Source organism: Rattus norvegicus, chromosome 1, assembly GCF_021556685.1.
Source record: "Rattus norvegicus strain SHRSP/BbbUtx chromosome 1, alternate assembly SHRSP_T2T, whole genome shotgun sequence".
Classification (NCBI taxonomy): domain Eukaryota; kingdom Metazoa; phylum Chordata; class Mammalia; order Rodentia; family Muridae; genus Rattus; species Rattus norvegicus.
The window spans coordinates 221,017,237-221,040,296 of record NC_141534.1 but is presented as its reverse complement, the minus strand read 5'-3'; the positions used below and the strand labels follow the sequence as shown (position 1 = coordinate 221,040,296).

At 40.3% G+C, this 23,060-nt stretch overlaps 1 protein-coding gene and 1 pseudogene across 1 annotated transcript; one reads left to right on the top strand and one right to left on the bottom strand.

Moving 5' to 3' along the window:
- The first annotated feature begins 820 nt into the window (after positions 1-820).
- Positions 821-2,277, top strand: Eif5-ps11 (eukaryotic translation initiation factor 5, pseudogene 11; annotated as a pseudogene).
- Positions 2,278-5,766: 3,489 nt separating this feature from the next.
- Ms4a6c (membrane-spanning 4-domains, subfamily A, member 6C) lies at positions 5,767-17,908 on the bottom strand. Its single transcript, XM_087604101.1, has 8 exons — positions 16,926-17,908; positions 16,227-16,389; positions 14,845-14,979; positions 12,701-12,757; positions 9,765-9,971; positions 7,849-7,949; positions 7,453-7,459; positions 5,767-6,335 (listed from the first exon to the last, which is right to left on the bottom strand). The coding sequence occupies exons 1-8, from the start codon at positions 16,964-16,966 to the stop codon at positions 6,240-6,242; spliced, it is 807 nt and encodes a 268-aa protein (XP_087460227.1). The 5' UTR covers positions 16,967-17,908; the 3' UTR covers positions 5,767-6,239.
- Positions 17,909-23,060: the final 5,152 nt, after the last annotated feature.

The window sequence follows — 23,060 nt, the reverse complement described above, 5'->3', positions numbered from 1 at the left end:
TGTGTCTGTGTCTGTGTCTGTGTCTGTGTCTGTGTCTGTGTCTGTGTCTGTGTCTGTGTGTGTTCTCTACATTCTATCCTGACCTAACAAACCCTTATTATGTTATTAGCTGTGCTCAAACCTGAAGGAGGTCTGTAATCAAGATGATGGCACTGCTTGGAAAAGAGTGGCATTTATAAATTGGTGCAGAAATATGTGGGAGGGCCCTGGAGAGACTTAGGACACTGAACTCTGAGATTATAATCAGCCTGTTCTGCCTGAGGAATTGCCTCTCTAGTCTTCCTGGCAGACACATTCCCAGTCTGACTGAAATCCCACTGTTCCCTCTCCCCCTGTGTTGAAGAATTAAATAGGCCCCTCCACCCCGTGGGCCACCTGCTAGGGCAGGCTCTGCCCTCAGTTCACAGCCCTGTCCCCTTTTCCCTGCCAGGTCGCCAGGTTCAGCGCTGCTGGTGTAGATGCAGAAGTCGCTGGGACAATCCCTCCCGCTGCTTGGCGGTGGCACCGGCCCAGCCACCCCTTGGCTAGCCACCTGCCCCCGCCGCTCCGGACCCGGTTTCCAACTCCTCTTCCTCACAGTCCCGGGCGAGCCACGTTGGGTTTATGTCTTTATTTGGCTGTTGCGCAGCCATTGGTACCTGTACTGGGGAACCATAGCATACAAGCAAGAAGCTTACAGCCTCAGTGGCGAAAATTTTCTCATGTCAGAGACCTAGAACTCTTGCAGTCGTTTATGTCATCCCTTCTTCTCCAGACAGAAGATACCAAAAAAGTTACAAAGATCTGTTCATCTTATTGATAAAGGCAATAATAAGCCACAATGTCTGTCAACATCAACCACAGCATATCAGTTAAGTTCTATCACTACAAGATGCCCCGTTTGGCTTCTAAGGTTGAGGACAAAGGAATGGAATCAAGACAGTTCTAGTCAACATGGTTGACTGGTTGACGTTGCAAAGGCGCTTAATTGGCTTTCAATGTATCCCACCAATTATTTTGGTTGTGAACTGGGAGTACAGACCCAGTTTGATGTTAAGAATGACTGTTACATTGTCAATGGATCTCATGAGGCGAATAAGCTGCAAGACATGTTGGATATAAAAGGGAAGGGGAAGGGGTTAGGGGGGTGATGGACAGGAAACCGGGAAAGGGAATAACATTTGAAATGTAAATAAGAAATACACAATTTAATAAAAATGGAAGAAAAAATGTTCTCTGTCCTGAATGTGAGAATCCTGAAATAGATCTGCAGGTCAATCCAAAGAAGCAAACAATAGATAATTCTTGTAAAAGCCTGTGAGTACCGAGGCATGTTTGACACACATCATAAACTCTGTACACTCATTCTCAAAAACCCACCTGAGAATAGTGACATTGGTACAGGAAAGAAAGGAGAAGGGAAAAAACAGAAAGGGGAAGGACAAGGAAAATTGCTTTGTAATTGCTATGAAATTAGTCCTGCACATGGTGTGGAAGAAGAGGAAGATGATGATTGGGGGGAGGATACAACTGAGGAAGCTCAAAGGTGCAGAATGATAAAATCAGTGACCATACAAAAGGTCTTTGGAAAGAACTGTAGAAGAGCGTGTTAACATCCTGTTTGATTTTGTTAAGAAAAAGAAAGAAGAGGGCATTGTTGATTCATCTGATAAAGAAATTGTGGCTGAGGCAGAAAGACAGGATGTAAGAGTCATGGGCCCTTTGTTTTGACAGAAGTTCTCTTTGATGAGAAGATAAGAGAGTAAATCAAAGAATACAGGCGCCTTTTTTTTATTTATTTATTTTTTTTTATTAACTTGAGTATTTCTTATATACATTTCAAGTGTTATTCCCTTTCCCGGTTTCCGGGCAAAATCCCCCTCCCCCCTCCCCTTCCTTATGGGTGTCTTTTTTAAGATTTTGCCGTAACAACAAAAAGGCCCAGGGGTACCTTCTTCATGGTTTGGAATGTGTGGTAGCAAAGCATCAAACTCAGCTGATCTCCAAGACTTCACATATCTTGAAGGAGATGTGTGATGCTTTTAGTAGGTCATTATCAGCTGCTCAGAAAATACCTCTAAGAAATATGTCTCAAAAGAACTTACAAAAGAGATTCATGTCAAAGCAGAGCCATTTATTAAATGGTTGAAGGAAGCGAAGGAAGAATCTTCTTGTGGGGAAGAAAAAGACGAAGATGAAAATATTGAGGTGGTATATTTGAAGACTGCCAGTGTACCAAAAGTTGAAACTGTGAAGTCTGACAACAGGGATGATGGCACTGATATTGATGCCATTTAAAAGGATGGATGCAACTTAGCTTAACAGTATAATGCTGCAAAATTTTCTTCTTTATCAGTCAAAGTGCAACATGTATGTGCAAGAGCTAAAGTGGCTTAACATCATGCTATACTTGATACTAAAAAGCTATTACGGTTGGCTGAGAAACACCTAAAGAAATGTGCAACATCTTTAGTCATAAGGGAAATGCAAATCAAAACAACCCTGAGATTTCACCTCACACCAGTGAGAATGGCTAAGATCAAAAACTCAGGTAACAGCAAATGCTGGCAAGGATGTGGAGAAAGAGGAACACTCCTCCTTTGTTGGTGGGATTGCAGACTTACAACCATTCTGGAAATCAGTCTGGAGGTTCCTCAGAAAATTGGACATTGAACTACCTGAGGATCCAGCTATACCTCTCTTGGGCACATACCCAAAAGATGCCCCAACATATAAAAAAGACACGTGCTCCACTATGTTCATAGCAGCCTTATTTATAATAGCCAGAAGCTGGAAAGAACCCAGATGCCCTTCAACAGAAGAATGGATACAGAAAATGTGGTACATCTACACAATGGAATATTACTCAGCTGTCAAAAACAATGACTTTATGAAATTTGTAGGCAAATGGATGGAACTGGAAAATATCATCCTGAGTGAGGTAACCCAATCACAGAAAAACACACATGGTATGCACTCATTGATAAGTGGCTACTAGCCCAAATGCTTGAATTACCCTAGATGCCTAGAACACATGAAACTCAAGACGGATGATCAAAATGTGAATGCTTCACTCCTTCTTTAAAAGGGGAACAAGAATACCCTTGGCAGGGAATAGAGAGGCAAAGATTAAAACAGAGACAGAAGGAAAACCATTCAGAGCCTGCCCCACATGTGACCCATACATATACAGCCACCCAATTAGACAAGATGGATGAAGCAAAGAAGTGCAGGCAGACAGGAACCGGATGTAGATCTTTCCTGAGAGACACAGCCAGAATACAGCAAATACAGAGGCAAATGCCAGAGTAAACCACTGAACTGAGAACAGGACCCCCGTTGAAGGAATCAGAGAAAGAACTGGAAAGCTTGAAGGGGCTCGAGACCCCATATGAACAACAATGCCAACCAACCAGAGCTTCCAGGGACTAAGCCACTATCTAAAGACTATACATGGACTGACCCTGGACTCTGACCTCATAGGCAGCATTGAATATCCTAGTAAGATCACCAGTGGAAGGGAAAGCCCTGGGTCCTGCTAAGACTGAACCCCCAGTGAACGTGATTGTTGGGGGGAGGGCGGCCATGGGGGGAGGATGTGGAGGGGAACACCCATAAAGAAGGGGAGGGGCTAGGGGATGTTGGCCCATAAACCGGGAAAGGTTACATTACACTCGAAATGTAAATAAGAAATACTCAAGTTATTAGAAAAAATATAAAAAGCTATTACGGTGAGTGGTCTATAATTAAGCCCAATGAGACATCTAGAGAGTCCATACATATCAGGAAGCAATTGTAGTTTGCTTATTTATGGCATGTTTCTTTCGGAAAAACTAATGGAGGACACATTTGGATCACATTCATACAGTTATAAGAACTAAAGACTTGCTTTTGGTCATTCTTCAGACTTCAGTCTATGAATGGCTTATACTGAAGTAATTGGCTACTTTTAGGATGTTACACCATTTAATAACTTCTTAGGCTTCTTAAGTTTGGTAGATTGTTAGGTACTGAAGACTTGAAGAATGCAAACAATTATAATGACCTTACTCAGCCATTAAGAAATGAAAATACTTTGAAAATTGTATCTCCAGTCCATTCAGATTGGCAACTGACAATCCTTGTCATTCTAAGGAAATTTGATGATTTAATGACAGTGTGACATCCTAATGAGAAGTAAAAATGACCCGTGTGTCCTATGGTTTAAGATCAAATTTTGAAACTTGGAGTTGTGGTTTTTCAATTTGTGTCCACTCACCCCAAATTGCAGTCCACTGAGTCATGTGCATTGCCCGTTGGATAAGCCAGGGAAATAACAAATAAGTATTTTGTGTGTACTTAGTGGTTGCTTTGTACTGAGAGAAAAGCTTTGAGGTGTGATTAAATCATAAACTGATTCTATTTGGGAGAAACAGGAAAAAAGGTGCACATAACCTAAAACAGCATAATTTTTCAACCTTTACTCTTAAATTATAATTTCAAGATGTTTATACATACTGTACCTTGTGTTTGATGTGTTCCCCCTCCATAATATTATGGTTTATTCTTTAATGCCTTTTAATTTGGATATAATAGCTTGTATTTTAGGTTTTGGTTGCTATCTTGCCAAGATAAGTGTTATTGTTTTTCCAAGCTTGATCCCCTTCCCTGATTTGTCTTATTTCAAGAGAAAGTTAAACTCATATTTCTGAGTCAAAGCCTGTATTTTGGTTAAGACTTGGGATATTTTTTACTTCACATTGAATATAGCTGGTCCTTCACTTGTTAAATAACCATTCATATTTTAAATTCTTTTATAGTAATTATTCTTGGGTGGCTTTTCACAATTTATATCTTTTTACTACTTGTTCTCATTTCTTTTAATTGTATAAACTGTTTGGTTCACTCTGTGACCTTAAATTCTAGTAGTTACTGTAGAGTTGGTAATGATGTCTCCTTGTTTCATAAGAGGTTTGGAAATTTTGATGCCAACAGTGATGACTGAGGTAGAATGGGGATGTAGTGATGAAAACACCAACAGAGTTCTAGATGATAGGCTTTCCTTCCCCCAAGGAGCAGAGTTACATGATTGACAGTAGGTAAGGGTTGGGGACAAGTCTTAAGGCAAGACTCTCATACAATTGTCTTTAGTCGAAAGAAGGAGGAGGATGAAAAGGAGGAGAAGGAGAAAGGAGAAGGAAAAGAAAGAGAAATATACTTTATTGAGGACTCAAATAGACCTTAATGGCTTATAGAATATGTTCCTAATTGTATTGCCGTTCCTCGCATTCCATATTTTATTATTAATTTCATTTTAAATATATTTTATGTTTTATGGGTACTTCACAAGGATGTATGTCTGTGTGAATCATACATGTGTGTCTACTCCCCACCAAGGCCAGAAAAGGACGTCAGATCACCTGGAACTGAAGTTAAACATGCTCGTGACAAGCCATGTGGATGCTGGTAATAAACTCATGTACTCATAGGACCAAACAGTGCTCTTAACTGCTGAGACATATCTAACCTCCTATAAGAAGTGAAGAAATGTCTCTTATTTGCTCTGGTAATTTTACAAATAAGTGTGTTATCTGGTACCTCCACAATACATTGATAAACTTTAAGTGTTCATTTAGATTCAGTTCAATACAAACACACAGTGACAGATATAGTCCTGGTTTTCTTTCCCATGTTTTTTTTTGGTTGATAAAGGACAAAAGAATATCAAACAAATGTGTTTATGTATCGCAAGGGACTTGATCTGTGCATAAAACCAAAACAACAACAAAAATGCTTACACAAAGAACATACAATCACAAAAGACTTTATTTTTAACCAACAACACCTAAACTTCTTGAGACTTCATTGCAGGTCTCTATGCACTAGTCAATAAAATTGAAATGATGAAAAACCCATACTGTAGCAGAGATTCTGAATACAAAGACTGTTAATATTTAACTGTTGCTGTTAATTGCAGGGGACAAGAAAATTTTGCCTCCTTGCTCCACCGCAATCTCCTGGAACATTCTGGTAGTTTTCTGAAAAATATCTGAGACTCTGACTATTATTTGCAGATCTGGGTTTTTGTTGAAGCAAAGGTCACAAAAATCAATAGGTCAATAACACACCCATTCATCCCATACTGGTATTCACTGTATCAACAGTCTACATTTTCAGTAACAAACATTGCTGCCTTGTGGTGGTTGGATTTTCTGCATTATCATGAGGACATATTCTCTGTTCTATACATTTACTTGCTTTGTGGTTTTTGTTTTATTTTCTTAACAAACCAATTGTTCATCATATGCAGGATGGCAAAGTGCCTTTGATTCAATGTTGGATTCATTATTTGAGTTATGAGACAGGAAAATCACATTCTACAATAAAGAAAATATGTGGTTTCAGACTACAAATGAGTATATATGTATATATTAATGCATACATATGTCTGCATATAGGAAGGTAGATAGATACTTAGACACATGCATGTACATGATAGAATTTCATTCAGTGTTGCAGTTGCTACACAATGAGAACGGCACACCTCAGTGATGCACGTATTTGATGTATATCATCTCCTCTTCATTCTACCCTCTAATTTTTTCCATCTTTATTAAATTGGGTATTTCTTATTTACATTTCAAATGTTATTCCCTTTCCTGGTTTCCAGACCAACATCTCCCTGACCCTTCCCTCTCCCCTTATATATGGATGTTCCCCTCCCCATCCTTCCCCCCATTACCGCCCTCCTCCCAACAATCCTGTTCACTGGGGGTTCAGTCTTAGCAGGACCCAGGGCTTCCCCTTCCACTGGTGCTCTTACTCGGCCGTTCATTGCTACCTATGAGGTCAGAGTCCAGGGTCAGTCCATGTATAGTCTTTAGGTAGTGGCTTAGTCCCTGGAAGCTCTGGTTGGTTGGCATTGTTGTTCATAAGGGGTCTCGAGCCCCTTCAAGCTCTTCCAGTTCTTTCTCTGAACCCTTCAAAGGGAATCCTGTTCTCAGTTCAGTGGTTTGCTGCTGGCATTCGCCTATGTATTTGCTGTATTCTGGCTGTGTCTCTCAGGAGAGATCTACATCCGGCTCCTGTCTGCCTGCACTTCTTTGCTTCATCCATCTTATCTAGTTAGGTGGATGTATATGTATGGGCCACATGTGGGGCAGGCTCTGAATGGGTGTTCCTTCAGTCTCTGTCCTAAATTTTGCCCCCCTATCCCCTCCTAAGGGTATTCTTGTTCCCCATTTAAAGAAGGAGTGAAGCATCCGCATTTTGGTCATCCTTCTTGAGTTTCATGTCTACATTCTAATTAATGATCTGGTCAGAGTAAAGCTTTTTGGTTCAGTTATTGAAGCCATACACTCTGAGTTGGCTGAGAAGGGTTGCATGCAGTCACCAAACATCATTTCCTTAGTATCTTTAATGCAGGAAAAAAATGGAAGATGAGATGGAAGGGAAATAGATCCGAAGATACTTTCTGAATACATTCTAGTGTACAATTGGTCTTTATCAAGTCAAGACTGATAGAGACTAGTCATTATAGGAGAAAGTATTCCTATTTAGAGGGGAGGTAACCAGGCTCCAGCATCCTGAAGACAGGCAAACTCATCGCAGTGCCAGAAGAGACATTTAACTTCGTAGAGCCTCAGTTCCTTGATTTGCAGCATGGAAGGGAAGAACCAGGGGATTTGTTAGGCTTATCTGTTTTCATGTCTAGATAATCCTTATCAGCTACACAATTACCTTCTACCCCATCATCTGTTGTCCCACCTCCCTTTCCAAATCACCTGATATTTATGTCATGGAGACTGATATCATTCTATCGGTCATTCAGGACAGCATAGATTAACACATCCCAGAGGAATACCAGGGAATATTCTATAGAATACTCACCTGAGGGAAGTCAAAGCACCTTCTTTTGACCACAGCATTACGGAGAGCCCAGCCAGAACAAGCTCCAACAGGGTGTTGATCAGCATCACTGTAAGGGCTCCCTAAATTCAGGAGAAGAGAGGTTGGTGTGACTGAGTCAGCTGAAGCCCTCATACCTGTGTGGGAGGTGACTATAGAGATGAAACCATCTCCACTCAGAGAAGGGAAAGGATCTTCAAACCTATAAATAGGCTAAAATCGATGCCTGTTCCCTTCATTCTTTGGAGGAAGTGGGTGAAGAAGACAAACTAAATTAACAAAGTTTTCTTCTACTTCTCATTCCCCTTGTGCACAGATCCTGCACTCTTCATTCAATGAGGGAGCAGAGAAGAGTAGTGAGCCCAGGACAGTCAACAGCTCCTGCTTTTGGCTCTCTTCTGCTGCTTCGTGTGAAGCTGGGCACGTCTCTGCTTCTCTAGCTTCTGTCTTCTTTCTGCTCACTTACCACCCACGTTAGTACTTCCTCTACGGAGACTTGTGAGGGTTAGTGAGGTTCTGATCATGCAAACTCTTTGTAAAAGTCAGTGTTGATAGAACCTTCTTCCTTGGGATGTGTTTCTGTTTTGTCTTGGTGTGTGTGTGTGTGTGTGTGTGTGTGTGTGTGTGTGTGTGTGTGTGTGTGTGTTTGTGTGTGTGTGTTTGTGTGTGTGTGTATGTGTGTGTGATGGTAATAAGGCAGAAAAGCAATCCAGTTTCTATGGTCTTTGACAACCTAAATAAACTCAAAGAAGGATCTAAGTAAAGAACACACAGCCCATGACCTTTGTCCCAAGATGTCCTTCATAAAGACCACTTGATAGGAAAAACAATGAATGTTACATTGTACACCCTTCATTTACTTGCACACAGAAAAAGCAGTGTGAAACTACATACAATGTGAAACCATCCCATGATGATATCATACTTTGTGATCTGTGAAAACTCCTCCCCAAGGTTTCAGGCCTCTAAAGTGAGGCTTAGTTATTCCAGATGTTAATTTACTCACATTACTATGCATCTAATTTACATACTTTTTCTTCTTATGGTTTTCTTAACTAAGAAAGAAACACTGAACTCAGATCCACAACGAATCAGAAAGCCTGAAGTTGAGCAGACCTAACAATCTGGCTACCTTGGATCTGTCTGTCTGTCTGTCTTTCTCTTTCTTTCTTTCCTTCCTTCCTTCTTTTTTCTTTCTTTCTTTACTTTTATTGTCATAAGAAAATGAATATTATGCAGGAACTCCATTGTTATCTTACCCAATGTTCTCCCCATGTGATAGAGACCAAGTGTATGTTCTTGGATGTTTTAATTGAAGGCATGTTATTCCTGTTAGTCAAATTGCATTACTTTCTTCCAACACAACAGAGAGCCCTCACATGACTGCTGGCTACTCTTCTCCACTTCTATATATTTCTTTTTCCATTTAACAAGCTCATCTCTTTCAGAATGATGAAAGAAACAGTGAGCTTGCCCCCACAAAAGCCCAGTGCTGGCTGGCTACTAGGAGCACTGGAGGTAACAGACATCTGACACCTCTACCCCAATCCTGTCCTTCCCACAGACCATTTCCCAGTGCTTAGCTGACTTTAGCTCAGCTCGCTTCGCTCCCTCTACCACACATGTGCCTGGTTTCCTTGTTGGCAAGTCCAGATCACCTGAGTCTTTTTGGTATGCATCTTATCATGCTAAACACAGCTCTTTGGAGATGTGTTCATGCTTTTAACCCAGAATCACTGGAGTTAAAGATGACTTGGGGGTAAAAGCTTTAGCACTGTTTACCCTTGCTTTATTCAGCCTTGACCATTACCTAAGACCTCAAACCAGACACTGAAAGATCATCAAAAGAGGGAAAAGATCATAACTAAAATTGTCCAATAGTCTTTAGAAATACTTACAGCCAGAACAGAGTTGGTGACAGAGCACTCATTCCTGTCAGAGTCATAGGAAATGTGGTAGTAATGATGTTCAGTTGGTCTAGGGTCCTTGCTCAGCTTGCACTGCTCTGAGGCAGGATGCAAACCAGCCAGGCTGACAGAGATGATAATGATGCCCATGAAAGCAAATGAAACACTCAGGATGTTCAGAGTCAGGCTGCCATCTACCTGGAAGAAGCAGCAGGTTTTACTTATATCTCTTCCAAAATGGTGCACCAATTCTCTTTATTTGGTTCCTTTAGAAGCTGAAAGATTAATAATTTATTTCTTTATTCTTCCTAATGTAAAATTGCTAGTAGTAGAAAGTGCAGAGGCCCTGGTTTTCCCTCCCGATTATTTTCTATGCTTCATTTCCCAGATGATATTTGCTAGGTCACTTTACCCAACCATGACCACCACATTTATTGGGCCTTATGAATGTCTAGGATCAAATAAACCCAAACCTAAATGGCAGTTGGATGGATAAACAGGATTTCAATGGTGAAAAAGAAAATATTTTCCTTGCAATATCTTTACCCATGACTTTTAATGGAATCATGCAATGTAAAACTGGAAAATTCTCAAGGTAGTGTAAAAACAGGAGGAGGTGCAGACACAAGCCATGTTCCTGTCCTTCGACATTCTGTTTTGATTTGAAAGATTTTCTATAGAGGGATATATAAGAACCTTCAGGAAATGTCTCTTGAGCTAAGGTTTGTCTACCCTTAAAGAAGAGAAGAGCCCATAAAGGGGGTATATCAGAGCACAGGACTTTCACCTTACTCTCTTTGTTCTCCCTTGATGCCACATGACACATGTCTTTGCTCTTTTAGCATGAGACACTCATTGCCTCAGAACACATAAAGTCACCAGAACTACACACCGCTAAACCTCTGAAATGTGAGCCAAAAGGAACCATTCCTCCTTGTGAGTTCAATTATCTCAACAGTTGAATTCGGACACACTTAATACTGGCAAATGTATTCAGAATGACACATCCTTCTCATATCTCACCCATAGAAGCATCAATCATACAGAAAAGGCAGGTGAGGCAGTATTCCTTACATATTACCTATCTCAGAAGCTCATATACCCAAAGGTAAGTGTGGGGACTTTGTTCTCAGTGTCAGGTAGGTTTCAGGTTCTGGAAAGCCTAGTAATTGCCTATAACTAGGGATATAGAAAGTGATGTAATCGTGTGACTGAGGATGTTGTCATTTGTGCCAACAGTGTAAGGGAGAAAGAGACAGAATGGGACTAGATATTGGCAAATTGAAGCCACAGTGCCTGAGGTCCTTGGATTCTCCCTGATTTGCATTACTCAGTCCCAAGGCTCACTTTGGGTCTCATATCCATAACCTTTATGGTGTCAGTTAAATAAATAAATTTTCTTGATAGTGCCTTTTTTTCTTTTTCAATGTATACAAAATGAAAATTGAACTAAGATCAGTCTGAAAGCTACAGTTACATGTAGGTATTCTAAGGCAAATCCAACTGTATGGCCCTGAAGTAGGATTTAATTTCAGGTCACATGTTTTAGAGAGATTGTATAAATCACTCAGAACTTGGTGCTTTTAGGAGCTTCCCTTCACAAATAGTGACTTAAATCAAACTCTTGGACACCTTGACCAATATGTATGTTCTTGGAATATACTAGGTTTATACTAACTGACATTCTTCTTTAGTCTGCATTCACTGAATGAAAAGAACATTCTTCAGCATTGGTTAAGCATCTTTCATAAGCCTCAGTCTACTTAAATACTACCTATATTCTCAGTTGATTTTAGTCATGGTATTTTACCAGAGCAACAGAAAAGTAATTTTTATTCTGTACATTTGGGAGACTGGTATCGTCAGATCTTCCTAACTAAATCCCTAAGCTATTGCATTACATGTCATTCTCTCCCATGACTTCCTTAATCAACTTCTTGAGGAACATTCAATGGCTGATCACTAGGCTAATCTTTATATCATTCAAAAATTTCTTCCTATAGTCCAGGTTTCTTCTTCCCAGGACTAGATTTTTCCTTGAAGAAGTTCAATTAGGAAAAGCTGAATTCTTAGCTAAAACAAGTAACTATGAAGACTTTTAGAGTTCCAACATTCTGCTTCTCAGTTCAAATTGTATTTTCAGTTCCAGTGAAAAGATTTCCTTTATGAAGATATAAAAAATATTTTTGTCACTTGAACATTTTCTCTAGGGATTCTTATGGATTTTAAGTGATGACATTGAACTATATATGCATGACAAATATAACTCTTTGAAAATAAGGACATTAACTTCAGTACTGAAGAGTAAAATTTGAAAACTTTTGTGTTGCTAGGCTTTTCGTTGCCATGAAAAAATGCCGCATATGAACAACTCAGGACAAAAATATGTTTGGCTCAGCTTCAGAGTCTCAGGTGACTAATGTGGAACTCGGTCGGCAGAGCAGAACAGCTCACATGCTGGTCAGGAAGCCTAGTGAGAGGAGATCTCTTCTAATCACAGTTCAATTTCTCCCTTTTACTTCATCTGGGTCTTTATCTTAGAGAATGGAACCATCACATTTTGGAGCTAGAACACCCCCAGATGGATGCTTTATTAGTCTCTTAGGTGCTTCTCTATCCAGTCAAGTTGATGACCAAGATTCACCATCATTGCCTGCTGCCTACGCAATGGCATTGTAAGAAAGCAGAATTTTATACATGGGATTCCTTGGCACTGTTCTCAGAGATCAGGTACACTATGATTTTGCTTACCATGATAGAAAGATTGTGCTCCATATAGGAATATGGGGAACCCAGAAACAGCTCACAAATTAACAAGTAATCACTGTAGAGCTTAGCTTGTAACTTTCAACAGGAAAAGCCTGGTCCTGAAGTTTCCTCTCTGGGTTTCATGCTCATTAGTTCTGTGTTATATCACTTGTACTCACCAAAGGATTTGTTGACTTTCTCTCTGTAATGATGGACAAAATTCCAGAGATAATAAACTGTTCAGACAAGAAGAAAACATTGTCAGGTCAATTTCTATGTACAAAGTAATTATGGTGTTACTCTGGTGTTTATGACAAACTTTCATGGGCCAAATGACCAATGACACACAAGCCTAGGCTCATAGGGGTGTCTCTTTGTCCGTGTATTATTCAAAAACCCAAGAAAAGGTAGATAAGTGCAGAAATCTATCTCATTAAAATTCGTCAAATCTTTAAGAGATAGCAAAAAATGTTTTATTACATAGAAAGGAAAATATGGATTTAGATGACTTCAGAGTCTAAGGCATTGATGCATAAGGAGAGAAAGTGGAAAGTAATAATGGAGGGCTTAACTTGTTGTCCCTCCTTTCATCAATAAAGTTATGGCATTTTGATTTGCACATAAAAACCATGCAAATGTCCTTCAGTAAATCTCACTTGAACATGCTGAAGTAATTGTTAATGTGCAATTTTCAGCATGCTACAATTTTAGAGAGGAATTTGGGAGCTGCATTCTCTAAGATGTTGGCCTATACTTTGCACTTCTTGTCATGCTCCTGGATGCCATTTCAATATTATCTTTGCATCAAGATAATGCTGGCATTCAAAAAAATGAGTTTAGAAGAGTACCTGCTTCAGATTTTGGTAATAGTTTGAGAGCGATCTGCACTAGGTTTCTTTTGTTGTTGTTGTTGTTTTGATTTTTAAGGAAATATGGGATGATATTAACAAACACAGAAAAGAAACAGGACTTTAAGTAACTGGTTCTAGAGATCAAGATACATGAGAACAAAAGAAACCATAAGGTTGCATTCCCAGAAGCCTTTAGTTGTGACTTTTTAAATCATGATTTTATCATGATAGATTTTTTTTTCTATCACTCAATAAATTAAGTAAAGCTAAACAACAAACAGTTTAGGAAATTTTTAAAGTTGAATATTTGTGATTTCAATTCTCCAAAGTCAAGCAGCCTGTCCATATAAATAAATACTGGGTCTTCATCTCTGCGATGCTAGGGATTGAACTCAGGGTCAGTGAAGTCCATGTATGTGTTCTGTTGCTGATCTATGCTCATAGTTTTGGAAATAGAGTCTTGATAAAGTTAAAAGAAAAAAAAAACAACTGAGTGTTTCTTCTTATGCAAGAGATGCTTTGTGTTAAGAGCAAACAAAGGTGAGGAAAGAAAAATAAAGTTACAACACTGACCTAGACATCACATCAGCCCCATGATCAGGGTTAAGTGAGCAGTGAAATGTTTGAAATAATATGCACCTTTCATGGTACCTACCGTATGGCAAGCCTCTGCTGTCATAATCACCTACACAGTCAGCACTCTAAACTCAAACTTAGAAATATTTACAAAAATCTAGGCCAGCATAACTCAGAAACAATCAAAATCGCCAATGACAAGGGGAGTCTGAAAAGGTCCAAATAAGGATATCTAGTGGACACTCTGGAGATACAAGTGGTGTCACTTCTTTCTGTTCTATTAATAATGATTGAGCTGTGGATGAATCAAAGGAAGAAATATAGAAAGGGAAAAAACTGTTACTGAGCTGCAGGAAGTAGATAGGAAGCCCCAGTGACAGAAAACCTCCCTTCTGAGTAAGACTCATCCACATCGGTCTAGAGGAAAGCTACCCTCTGAGAAAAAGACCTTCGTGATCTCCTGACTGCAGACATGGATCAGCCTCAGGGGAATATCCAGTCTATCTCCATGAGTGCCTGCAACAAGGCCAGATTCAAAAAATGGAAATGTTCCTTCCTGCAGGGTGGCCCACAGGATGACTTTTCACTATACAGAAAGCTCTAGATCATTTGGATCCTTCTTCATAGACTTTTCTCAATACCCAAGGCCACCAAACTCATCATAGTTCAAAAGATGTCATGAAAATGTGACATTCATAAAAAATGTTTATTTTAACTAGATGGAAAAATCTTCAGGATGACATAAGTGCTGCCCTTCTACACTAAGACCTTCTCTAATGACAGACAGGAGAACAAGGTCTACCACTGACCTATTTTTCACAGTTAGACAGAAATGTAGCTAGGGACAACTCCATTCTCTGTCCTCCCCATCTTAATCCCCACAGAAGTCTACTTACAAACAAAGGTCCTATAAATGGGTATCCAGATTTTAACAGGACAGAAAACACTGAGGTAAAATGTAGGACAGGAGGAACAGATGCCAAAATGATTCCCAGACCCAACACCATCACAGCACTCATGATCTGGATTGCCTGTTGAAAAAGGAAGAAGCAAGAAGGAGAATTAAACCAGCAATGACAAGAACCTCTCCACTTTTCCCATGGTTTCCATGTTTTGCCATCTTCTACAACATCCCAGTGAGCACACAGACAGTGTATAAGTTCCCCATTGAGAGAGGAAAGTTCATTCGGGTAGGAATGTGGTTCTACCAGAGCCTTGGGTCACATTTAGGCACTTCTGTCCTTGAACCCATTGCATGTTCATGACCCATCCTGGTGTCTCTTGGCTGGCAGGAGTTTGACAATGGTAGACATTGTTCTCCTGTCTGTCATCAGAGAAGGTCTTAGTGTAGAAGGGCAGCACGTATGTCATCCTGAAGAGTTTTCTATCTAGTTCAAATAAACATTTCTTATGAGTGCATGGATAACAAGTTTCCTGTGCCCTCTTGTGGGACAAAGAGGCATCTGAAAGCCCTCTCGGAGCACTAGAATGTGAAAACCCTCCACACATCATGCAGAGCCCACAAAATTTCAGTCCAATTTTTCATTATGAGAATCCCTTGCCTCTATATTAACCGGAAATTTTTGTCTTCCTGACACCCTCTTTCTCCTCATAGACTCACAGCACTCGTAATTTTGATTAAGCAGTTTTATATACTTTTGGTTACATATACTTCAAAGCAATCCAGTAGAATGTATGTATGCCCAAACAAGGCCATCAGTTCCATTAAAATCTGGCTCAAGCAGATAATGTTAGTATAAACAACACTGAAAACCCACTACATCCTTTGTCAGAGCAAACTTTTTCTTCTCCCTTACACAAAAAAAAGTCCCATTAGTGAGGCTAGGATGAGCACAGAGTAGAAAAGCCATGGGTTTTTGTATCATCTCTTTTCATTAAGTTGCAGAAGGGTGTGCTATACTCAGAGAGCTCCTAGAATGTAGCTACAAATATTTTCATAAATAATTAGTAATTACTCTTTAAAAAAGAAAAAAACAAAAAAATAAGTAAACAACAAAATCTCAATGACTCCTAGAATAAGGTCATTGGAGTGCATGCAGTCCAAGTTCCTTGCAATAAAGGGAAATATTTGCCAATTTTAGAAGGTTTTAGTGATGTGAGAAGGTTGCCAAGAGGTGTCCACCAGTGTACAGGTCACACAGTGACCACTCTGTCAAAACTGAAGGCCTCCCACCCCATAAATCTATCTCTGTTTCTAGTATATAAACCCTCACTCTCTGCCCTCCTCCAACTTCATGGTGTTCTGAGGGGGATTTACCGCCATCACTTTGATCTCTGCCTTTAGATGTTTCTTCAGGCTGACTTGCCTCTTCACGGTAGGCTGGAGTTTGTCTGTTTGGGGAAAGTTGGTTCCATTTGGTGAAATCAGTGTGATGGTCTCATTAGTCACTACTTGTGGAATCATGATGGAGTTCCCTGGGCTGGAAGAGAAAATGGACTCAGCTCTTATGATACATTGTGCCAATTGGATTGGTTTGTTTTCGTTTGTTTTCAGGTCTGCTTGGCTTGTTGATTTATTTTTTATTCTCTTTTTGTTTGGGTTTTTGCCTATTTGGCTGAGAAAAGTTGGATGCGTGGAGAGGATCTAAGAGATGGGAGGACGGTCATGATCGGAAAACATCCCATGAATTTTCAGTAAGTCATTAAGTGCTTGGACTTTGAATATTAAATGCTAACAAACAAAACAAACTATACTTCCTGGTTCTGCCCCCACTTCCCAGACTGTGAACCTTTAGGCATCCTGACTTGACCTTTGGAAGGAGAACCTGGTGGTCCAGGGAAATGTAAAACCACGACCTTTAGGAATTATGTGTTCTTCCCTCAGAACGTTAAACACACCCCAATGACTTTAGATAATAAACACCTCATAGGAAGGGAATTCCTGTAAGTTCCTGTGTCCATGCCCAAATGATCACAAGAAATTTGTAAATGTAGCTCTGGCTCTACCCAATCTCACCTAGAAGAAGCGCGTTGTCTTTCTTCAATGACTTCCACCATCCAGTTACTGTGCTACCCACGAGGTGCTGCAAATCAGCTTCAGTACGTTCCAATCCATGCTACATACCACTCAAAATATGTAACCCCATTTGTCTGCTTTGTTTGCCTAATAGTGCCAATTTTCACATTTTATCTTATTTTAGTAGACATAATCTACTGTTTTTATTCCTCAAACAAATCTTTTATGTTAACTAATCAAATCATAATCAGTAACAAATTCAGAATCAAATTTAGATGTGCACGGGGAAGTAATTCATGCATTGTACAGCAACATCGAATAAATGTTAAATAGACAAAGTTCTCATTATTGCCCCATTGGTTACACACATTTGGGTGTGGGACCCCAGCTGTCTCTGACTCTGGTTGTTCTCCATATTTTCCCACCTGCCAGCAGCAGCCTTTGTCTAAGTCTTTTCAGTGTGGAGAAGCAGCTGAATACAGCAGTGTGAGAAGTCCTGGATTCCTAAGCTGTGGTTCAAGTTTTCTCAGGATCTTGGCACTCATGTTTCTAAATATGGAAGGACCATGTTCCCTGGGGAATGGGTTCCTGAGCTCAGCTTGGCTCCCTTCTGTTCTTTGTTCTATTCTCAGCCTTTATGCTTCCCAATCAGTGAATGACCTGAGAGCTCTGCTCCTTATGTCAGTGATCACGAAGATCATGCAGCTAGAAACAGCCAGGACAGGTAAGTCAGATGCCCTGTCCCTTTGCCCATTTAGTTCTGAGGTGCCCCAGTGTCTCCATTGCTTTCATGAGCATCAGCAAGCTCTTATAACTCAGTACCAGAAACATAATGAGATATACAAAGGGAAGCCTCTTCAGGGTTGCCTACCTGAATTTGTGTGTCTTGTCACCCAGTCACTTCCAGCTGAGTTTTCAGGAACCCTAACAGTTTAACTCTGGGTTCTCTCAGTCTGATCTTTGTTTCCTGCTTGTGAACTTCTAACTGTCCCCAGCTCTTCCTTCTGTGCTCACTGCACAGGAAGTGGTGTTTTCAGTCTGTGGACATGTGACTATGACTATGACTGCACTTATGTCAGAAACTCCCAGTAACATCTGAAAGATCACTAATAGGACCAGTGCTGAGGGAGGGAGGGAGGGGGTAGTAAGTTCCAACACCCACCAGCTCCACATAATGCCCAAGTTTGCTTTCTTGAACTTCAGTTATTTACTTGTTAAACAGAAAACAGCAACAAGCTGGGAAACCCCATTGAGATGAGAGGAAGTTTCTCTGAAAGGCCTGTCTTCCTTCTAAGTAGTATTTAAAAAACTGTCCTGATTATTAATGATTAATACAACTATTACAAGTTGTAGCAATATTGATGAATAAAACATTTCACAATATATAATAAAGTATCATGACTTTGGGCTTTAATATGTTAATTTATTATAGGCTAATATACAACTGAACACACAGTAATATATAATCAATTGTAACAACTGAACATTTTACAGTATTCTTGGTACTTTGTTATTCATATTTTTTTAGTAATTCCTCAGCTTCTGAAAAAAAAAAATCTCGTACCCAGTATTGCAGAACTTAATGGTTAATTGCTACTCACTTTAGATCCTTCCTCATCTCTCCGAAACTTCTAGACCATTGGACTTCTCTAACAGTGGATGTGTGCTTACAGGCTCTGTCCTGCTAATGGGCTCTAGGTAATCTGGACTGTTGTCCATTAGTTACTGATGTGTCTAGGGAATTACTGGACATTTCTAGAAAATGAATAGATCAAGAGAGGAACGAATGGAGAACTTTCAACACACAGGGAATGACTTCCACCATCCTACACTGGGATACTGTTGTGAAGACAGGTGCCCCTGTGGTTTTCAGGACCTTGGGTAGGCACTGTCCAGAAGCTGACTTTGACATAATTAATTTCACAGGGGAACCAGAGCCAGCTGCAGCAACTGGACAGCCACACTCTGTAAACTTCCTTCCTTCTTCCCTAGGAGTCAGCCAGTAGGAACCTACAGAGCCAGTGTGAGACACTGTCACATCAGAGGGTTGTAGTGTGATGATTCCCTGCAGGCTTCGTAGCAGGCAGGAAAAAACAAAACAAAACAACAACAACGTGATTCAGGAAGGGATGAGACTGAAACTCAGCTCAGCCCCATTTTTTTGTAACTGACACTGGACCAAGTTTTCTAGTTTCTGGCCCTTTAGCCATATTTAAGCACAGCACAATTTTGGAAAAAGGGAACTCACGAAGCAATGAATTCAGTCTGAAGCTCACAATTTAATGTTACATTGAGAGCCTTTACAAAGTACACGAGGCTAATTTTCACAAGAATGAATACTGTTGATCAGAGATACTGCCCAAGATTTAGGCTCTAGGGAGTTTGACTGAAGTAAACACAATGCCTGTGGGTGTCAGCATTGGCCTGGCCCTAAGATAGCATAGACATCCCTTAGGCTATGTAAAGCACAAGTAGTATCACTGATGAGGGTGGGTATTATGGTCTAAAAGTGGTCTGGGAGGAGAAGTAAAAACAAATTTTAGGAGCTGTGAGCAGAGCCTGTCTCATCAAAGAACAAAGGATACCAGGTTGTAAACCTACATCACTCCTGGCATTCCCTGAAGAACAGGTACTCATCCATTAGAGTGAGGATGTAGGCCTCCTGTTTCACTATCCTGGCTTCTCCAATGCTCATCAGTGTGCACAACGACTTTCTGTCCTTTACAGTTGTGAATTCTACAGTTCCTGCATGAACTCTTCTGCTTAAAACGCAGCTAAGACACGTTGTTTTATCATCTGGGAGTTATTTTGTCCTCAAGGCCAGAAGAGCACAAAGAGAAAGGCCTTCTTCAATTCTGGAGAAGACAGACTTCTCTTCAAAGTCCATCCTGAATTTCTAAAGCAAGGGCCAAGCTAAAAGCTGTTGCCTGTACCTGAGATATGTTCTTTTAGCTGGGTTGACTTTTGTGGCCTCAGTGGATGAGGAAGCCTCACAGAGAGTTAAAGTGCCAGGGTCAGAGAATAGGCAAAGTGGCCCCACCCACTCAGAAGAGAAGGGGAGAGGAGAAGGAGGAAGGGTTGTGGAGGGGGAGTGACTGAGGAGGGCAGTGAGAATGATGTAAAGTGGATAAGTAAAAAAAAAAAATCTGCTGTTTCTACTCCTTTCCCAGGAAGCCTGTCCCCGTTCTTTTCCTATCATGCCCTGTGCCCTCACCACTGTCCCAGAACCTATTGAATTAGTGAGGTGCAGCTGCTCTCCTGAGCTTTTACCATGGTGAAGAGTAGCCTCTTGAGGACAAGCATGCCCACTTTTGTCTACAGGAGAATTTGCTAGTAAATTAGTTAAATTTGCTAGTAAATCTGTCTACCTGACATCCCCTCACCAGTCTGTTCTTTGTTTGACACAATTTGAGTGTATGTAAAGACATTGAATAGGTACACAAGACAATGCATGTAAGACGACTATCACAAAGTCCTACACAGTGGACATCATAGTGGTGTTTTTGTCAAGTTACCCTATACCTTCCCTGCCCATAGTCTCAGGATCAATCCCTCCTCTTCTCCAAAACTAGGAATTTTAAGCTTTATTTGGAAAGGAGACTTCAGCAGTCTGAGCAAAAAGCTGCTCTCCCAGTTTGAGCTTAGTTCCATACTGCCCTAACATTCTCAGTGGTCTCCAGAGTCTGAGCCCAGCTCCTTAACATGAAGATAAAAGATTAATTAACAATACACTATGATTAGTCTTCTAGGACCTTCGTTTTTAATCTCTCACCACCATTGCACACGTTCTGGTCTTCTGCCCACATTCTGGGAAATGCCTCTTCATAATTTGCATTCATTTAGAGTTACCATTTTCTCTTCTCTTTCCCAAGCCAACATGTACAGTAACTTTTCTCTAATATAGGCATCTGATGCCTAATATAATACGCTTTTCTGACTAATTCTAAGGCTTTCTAGTTTTGATCCTTACTTTCCTTTTCTATGTATAGGCATGTGGAATTTAACTGCCTTAATTCTATCTTAAAATAAGTCTAGTGTCTTAACCCTCTTCATTTAATGAAGGCCACTCTTACAACTATCTCAGAACAAAAGTCTAAAACTAGTTTTAACCTATCTCTACTAGTCTTCCATCATCCAGAGTTCTACATTACCACTTCCTTCCCCCACAATGTTATTCATTCACTTTTATTAAACTTTTATCAAGCAATCAATATATCAAACTGCTGTTTATTTAATTGTCCTTTAAGGTATCAACAGTTTGAACCAATTCCTTCTTTGGTCCTTTGATATAGTATGAGGTGTAGACCAGGCTGGACTTTAACTCACTGTGTAACAGAGCCTGGCCTTGTACTGAGATTCTAGGCATACATGGTGATCTCTACCAACTTTTGGCAGATATTTATCTACAGGAGAGACAGACAGACAGACCCAGAGAGAGAGAGAGAGAGAGAGAGAGAGAGAGAGAGAGAGAGAGAGAGAGAGAGAGGGACAGAGAGAGAGAGAGAGAGAGAGAGAGAGAGAGAATATTGGCCATATGGCCATATTTCATGTATGACTATAGCTATTTAGGATTCAAAAAAGAACCAAGAGCCAAATATTACCAGATTATCTAAATTTGGTTAAATCCTTGGTATACTTCCTCCTTTTTATTTTGTTTTAGTTTTGTGTGTGTTGTGGTTTACATTCAATAAAATCTCACTTATATTTCCATGACTTTTTAGAAAGGATGAGTGTAAGATTGTGACACAAAACAAAAAAACAGGAGTAGATTCTGGAACTACTCAGAAAAAAATTTTGAGTTGTATCTTCTCTGGCTTATGTGTGAAATTTCCCAATTAAACCAGCCCACTGTTTATCCTCTAGAATTCAGCATCCACAGTGATTCCTGTCCACTGTAGAACCACAGTCACCCCTGTAGGGAGACAGCTGGTTCCAACAAGATATAAACGCTGTGTTATCTCCTATCATATTTCTGTGTCACATGAGACCGAAACAGTCTTCTAGCCTGCCTTGCTATGGGCTAAGCATATTGTCCTCTAGAGAAATGATCAGAATTATGTTTCCCTCAAACGTGCTTCCAGAGTAAGAGTGCAGAGAGGATAAGAAAATTGAATAAATTCTTTACGGTTTTAGGAAATGCAACTTTGCAGCTGTAGGAAAAATGCTTCTCAGAGGAACACTCCTCCATTGTTGGTGGGGTTGCAGACGGATACAACCATTCTGGAAATCAGTCTGGAGGTTCCTCAGAAAATTGGACATTGAACTGCCTGAGTATCCAGCTATACCTCTCTTGGGCATATACCCAAAAGATGCCCCAACATATAAAAAAGACACGTGCTCCACTATGTTCATCGCAGCCTTATTTATAATAGCCAGAAGCTGGAAAGAACCCAGATGCCCTTCAACAGAGGAATGGATACAGAAAATGTGGTACATCTACACAATGGAATATTACTCAGCTATCAAAAACAATGACTTTATGAAATTCGTAGGCAAATGGTTGGAACTGGAAAATATCATCCTGAGTGAGGTAACCCAATCACAGAAAGACACACATGGTATGCACTCATTGATAAGTGGCTATTAGCCCAAATGCTTGAATTACCCTAGATGCCTAGAACAAATGAAACTCAAGATGGATGATCAAAATGTGAATGCTTCACTCCTTCTTTAAAAGGGGAACAAGAATACCCTTGGCAGGGAATAGGGAGGCAAAGATTAAAACAGAGACTGAAGGAACACCCATTCAGAGCCTGACCCACATGTGGCCCATACATATACAGCCACCCAATTAGACAAGATGGATGAAGCAAAGAAGTGCAGGTGACAGGAGCCGGATGTAGATCGCTCCTGAGAGACACAGCCAGAATACAGCAAATACAGAGGCGAATGCCAGCAGCAAACCACTGAACTGAGAATACGACCCCCGTTGAAGGAATCAGAGAAAGAACTGGAAAAGCTTGAAGGGGCTGGAGACCCCATATGTACAACAATGCCAAGCAACCAGAGCTTCCAGGGACTAAGCCACTACCTAAAGACTATACATGGACTGACCCTGGACTCTGACCTCATAGGTAGCAATGAATATCCTAGTAAGAGCACCAGTGGAAGGGGAAGCCCTGGGTCCTGCTAAGA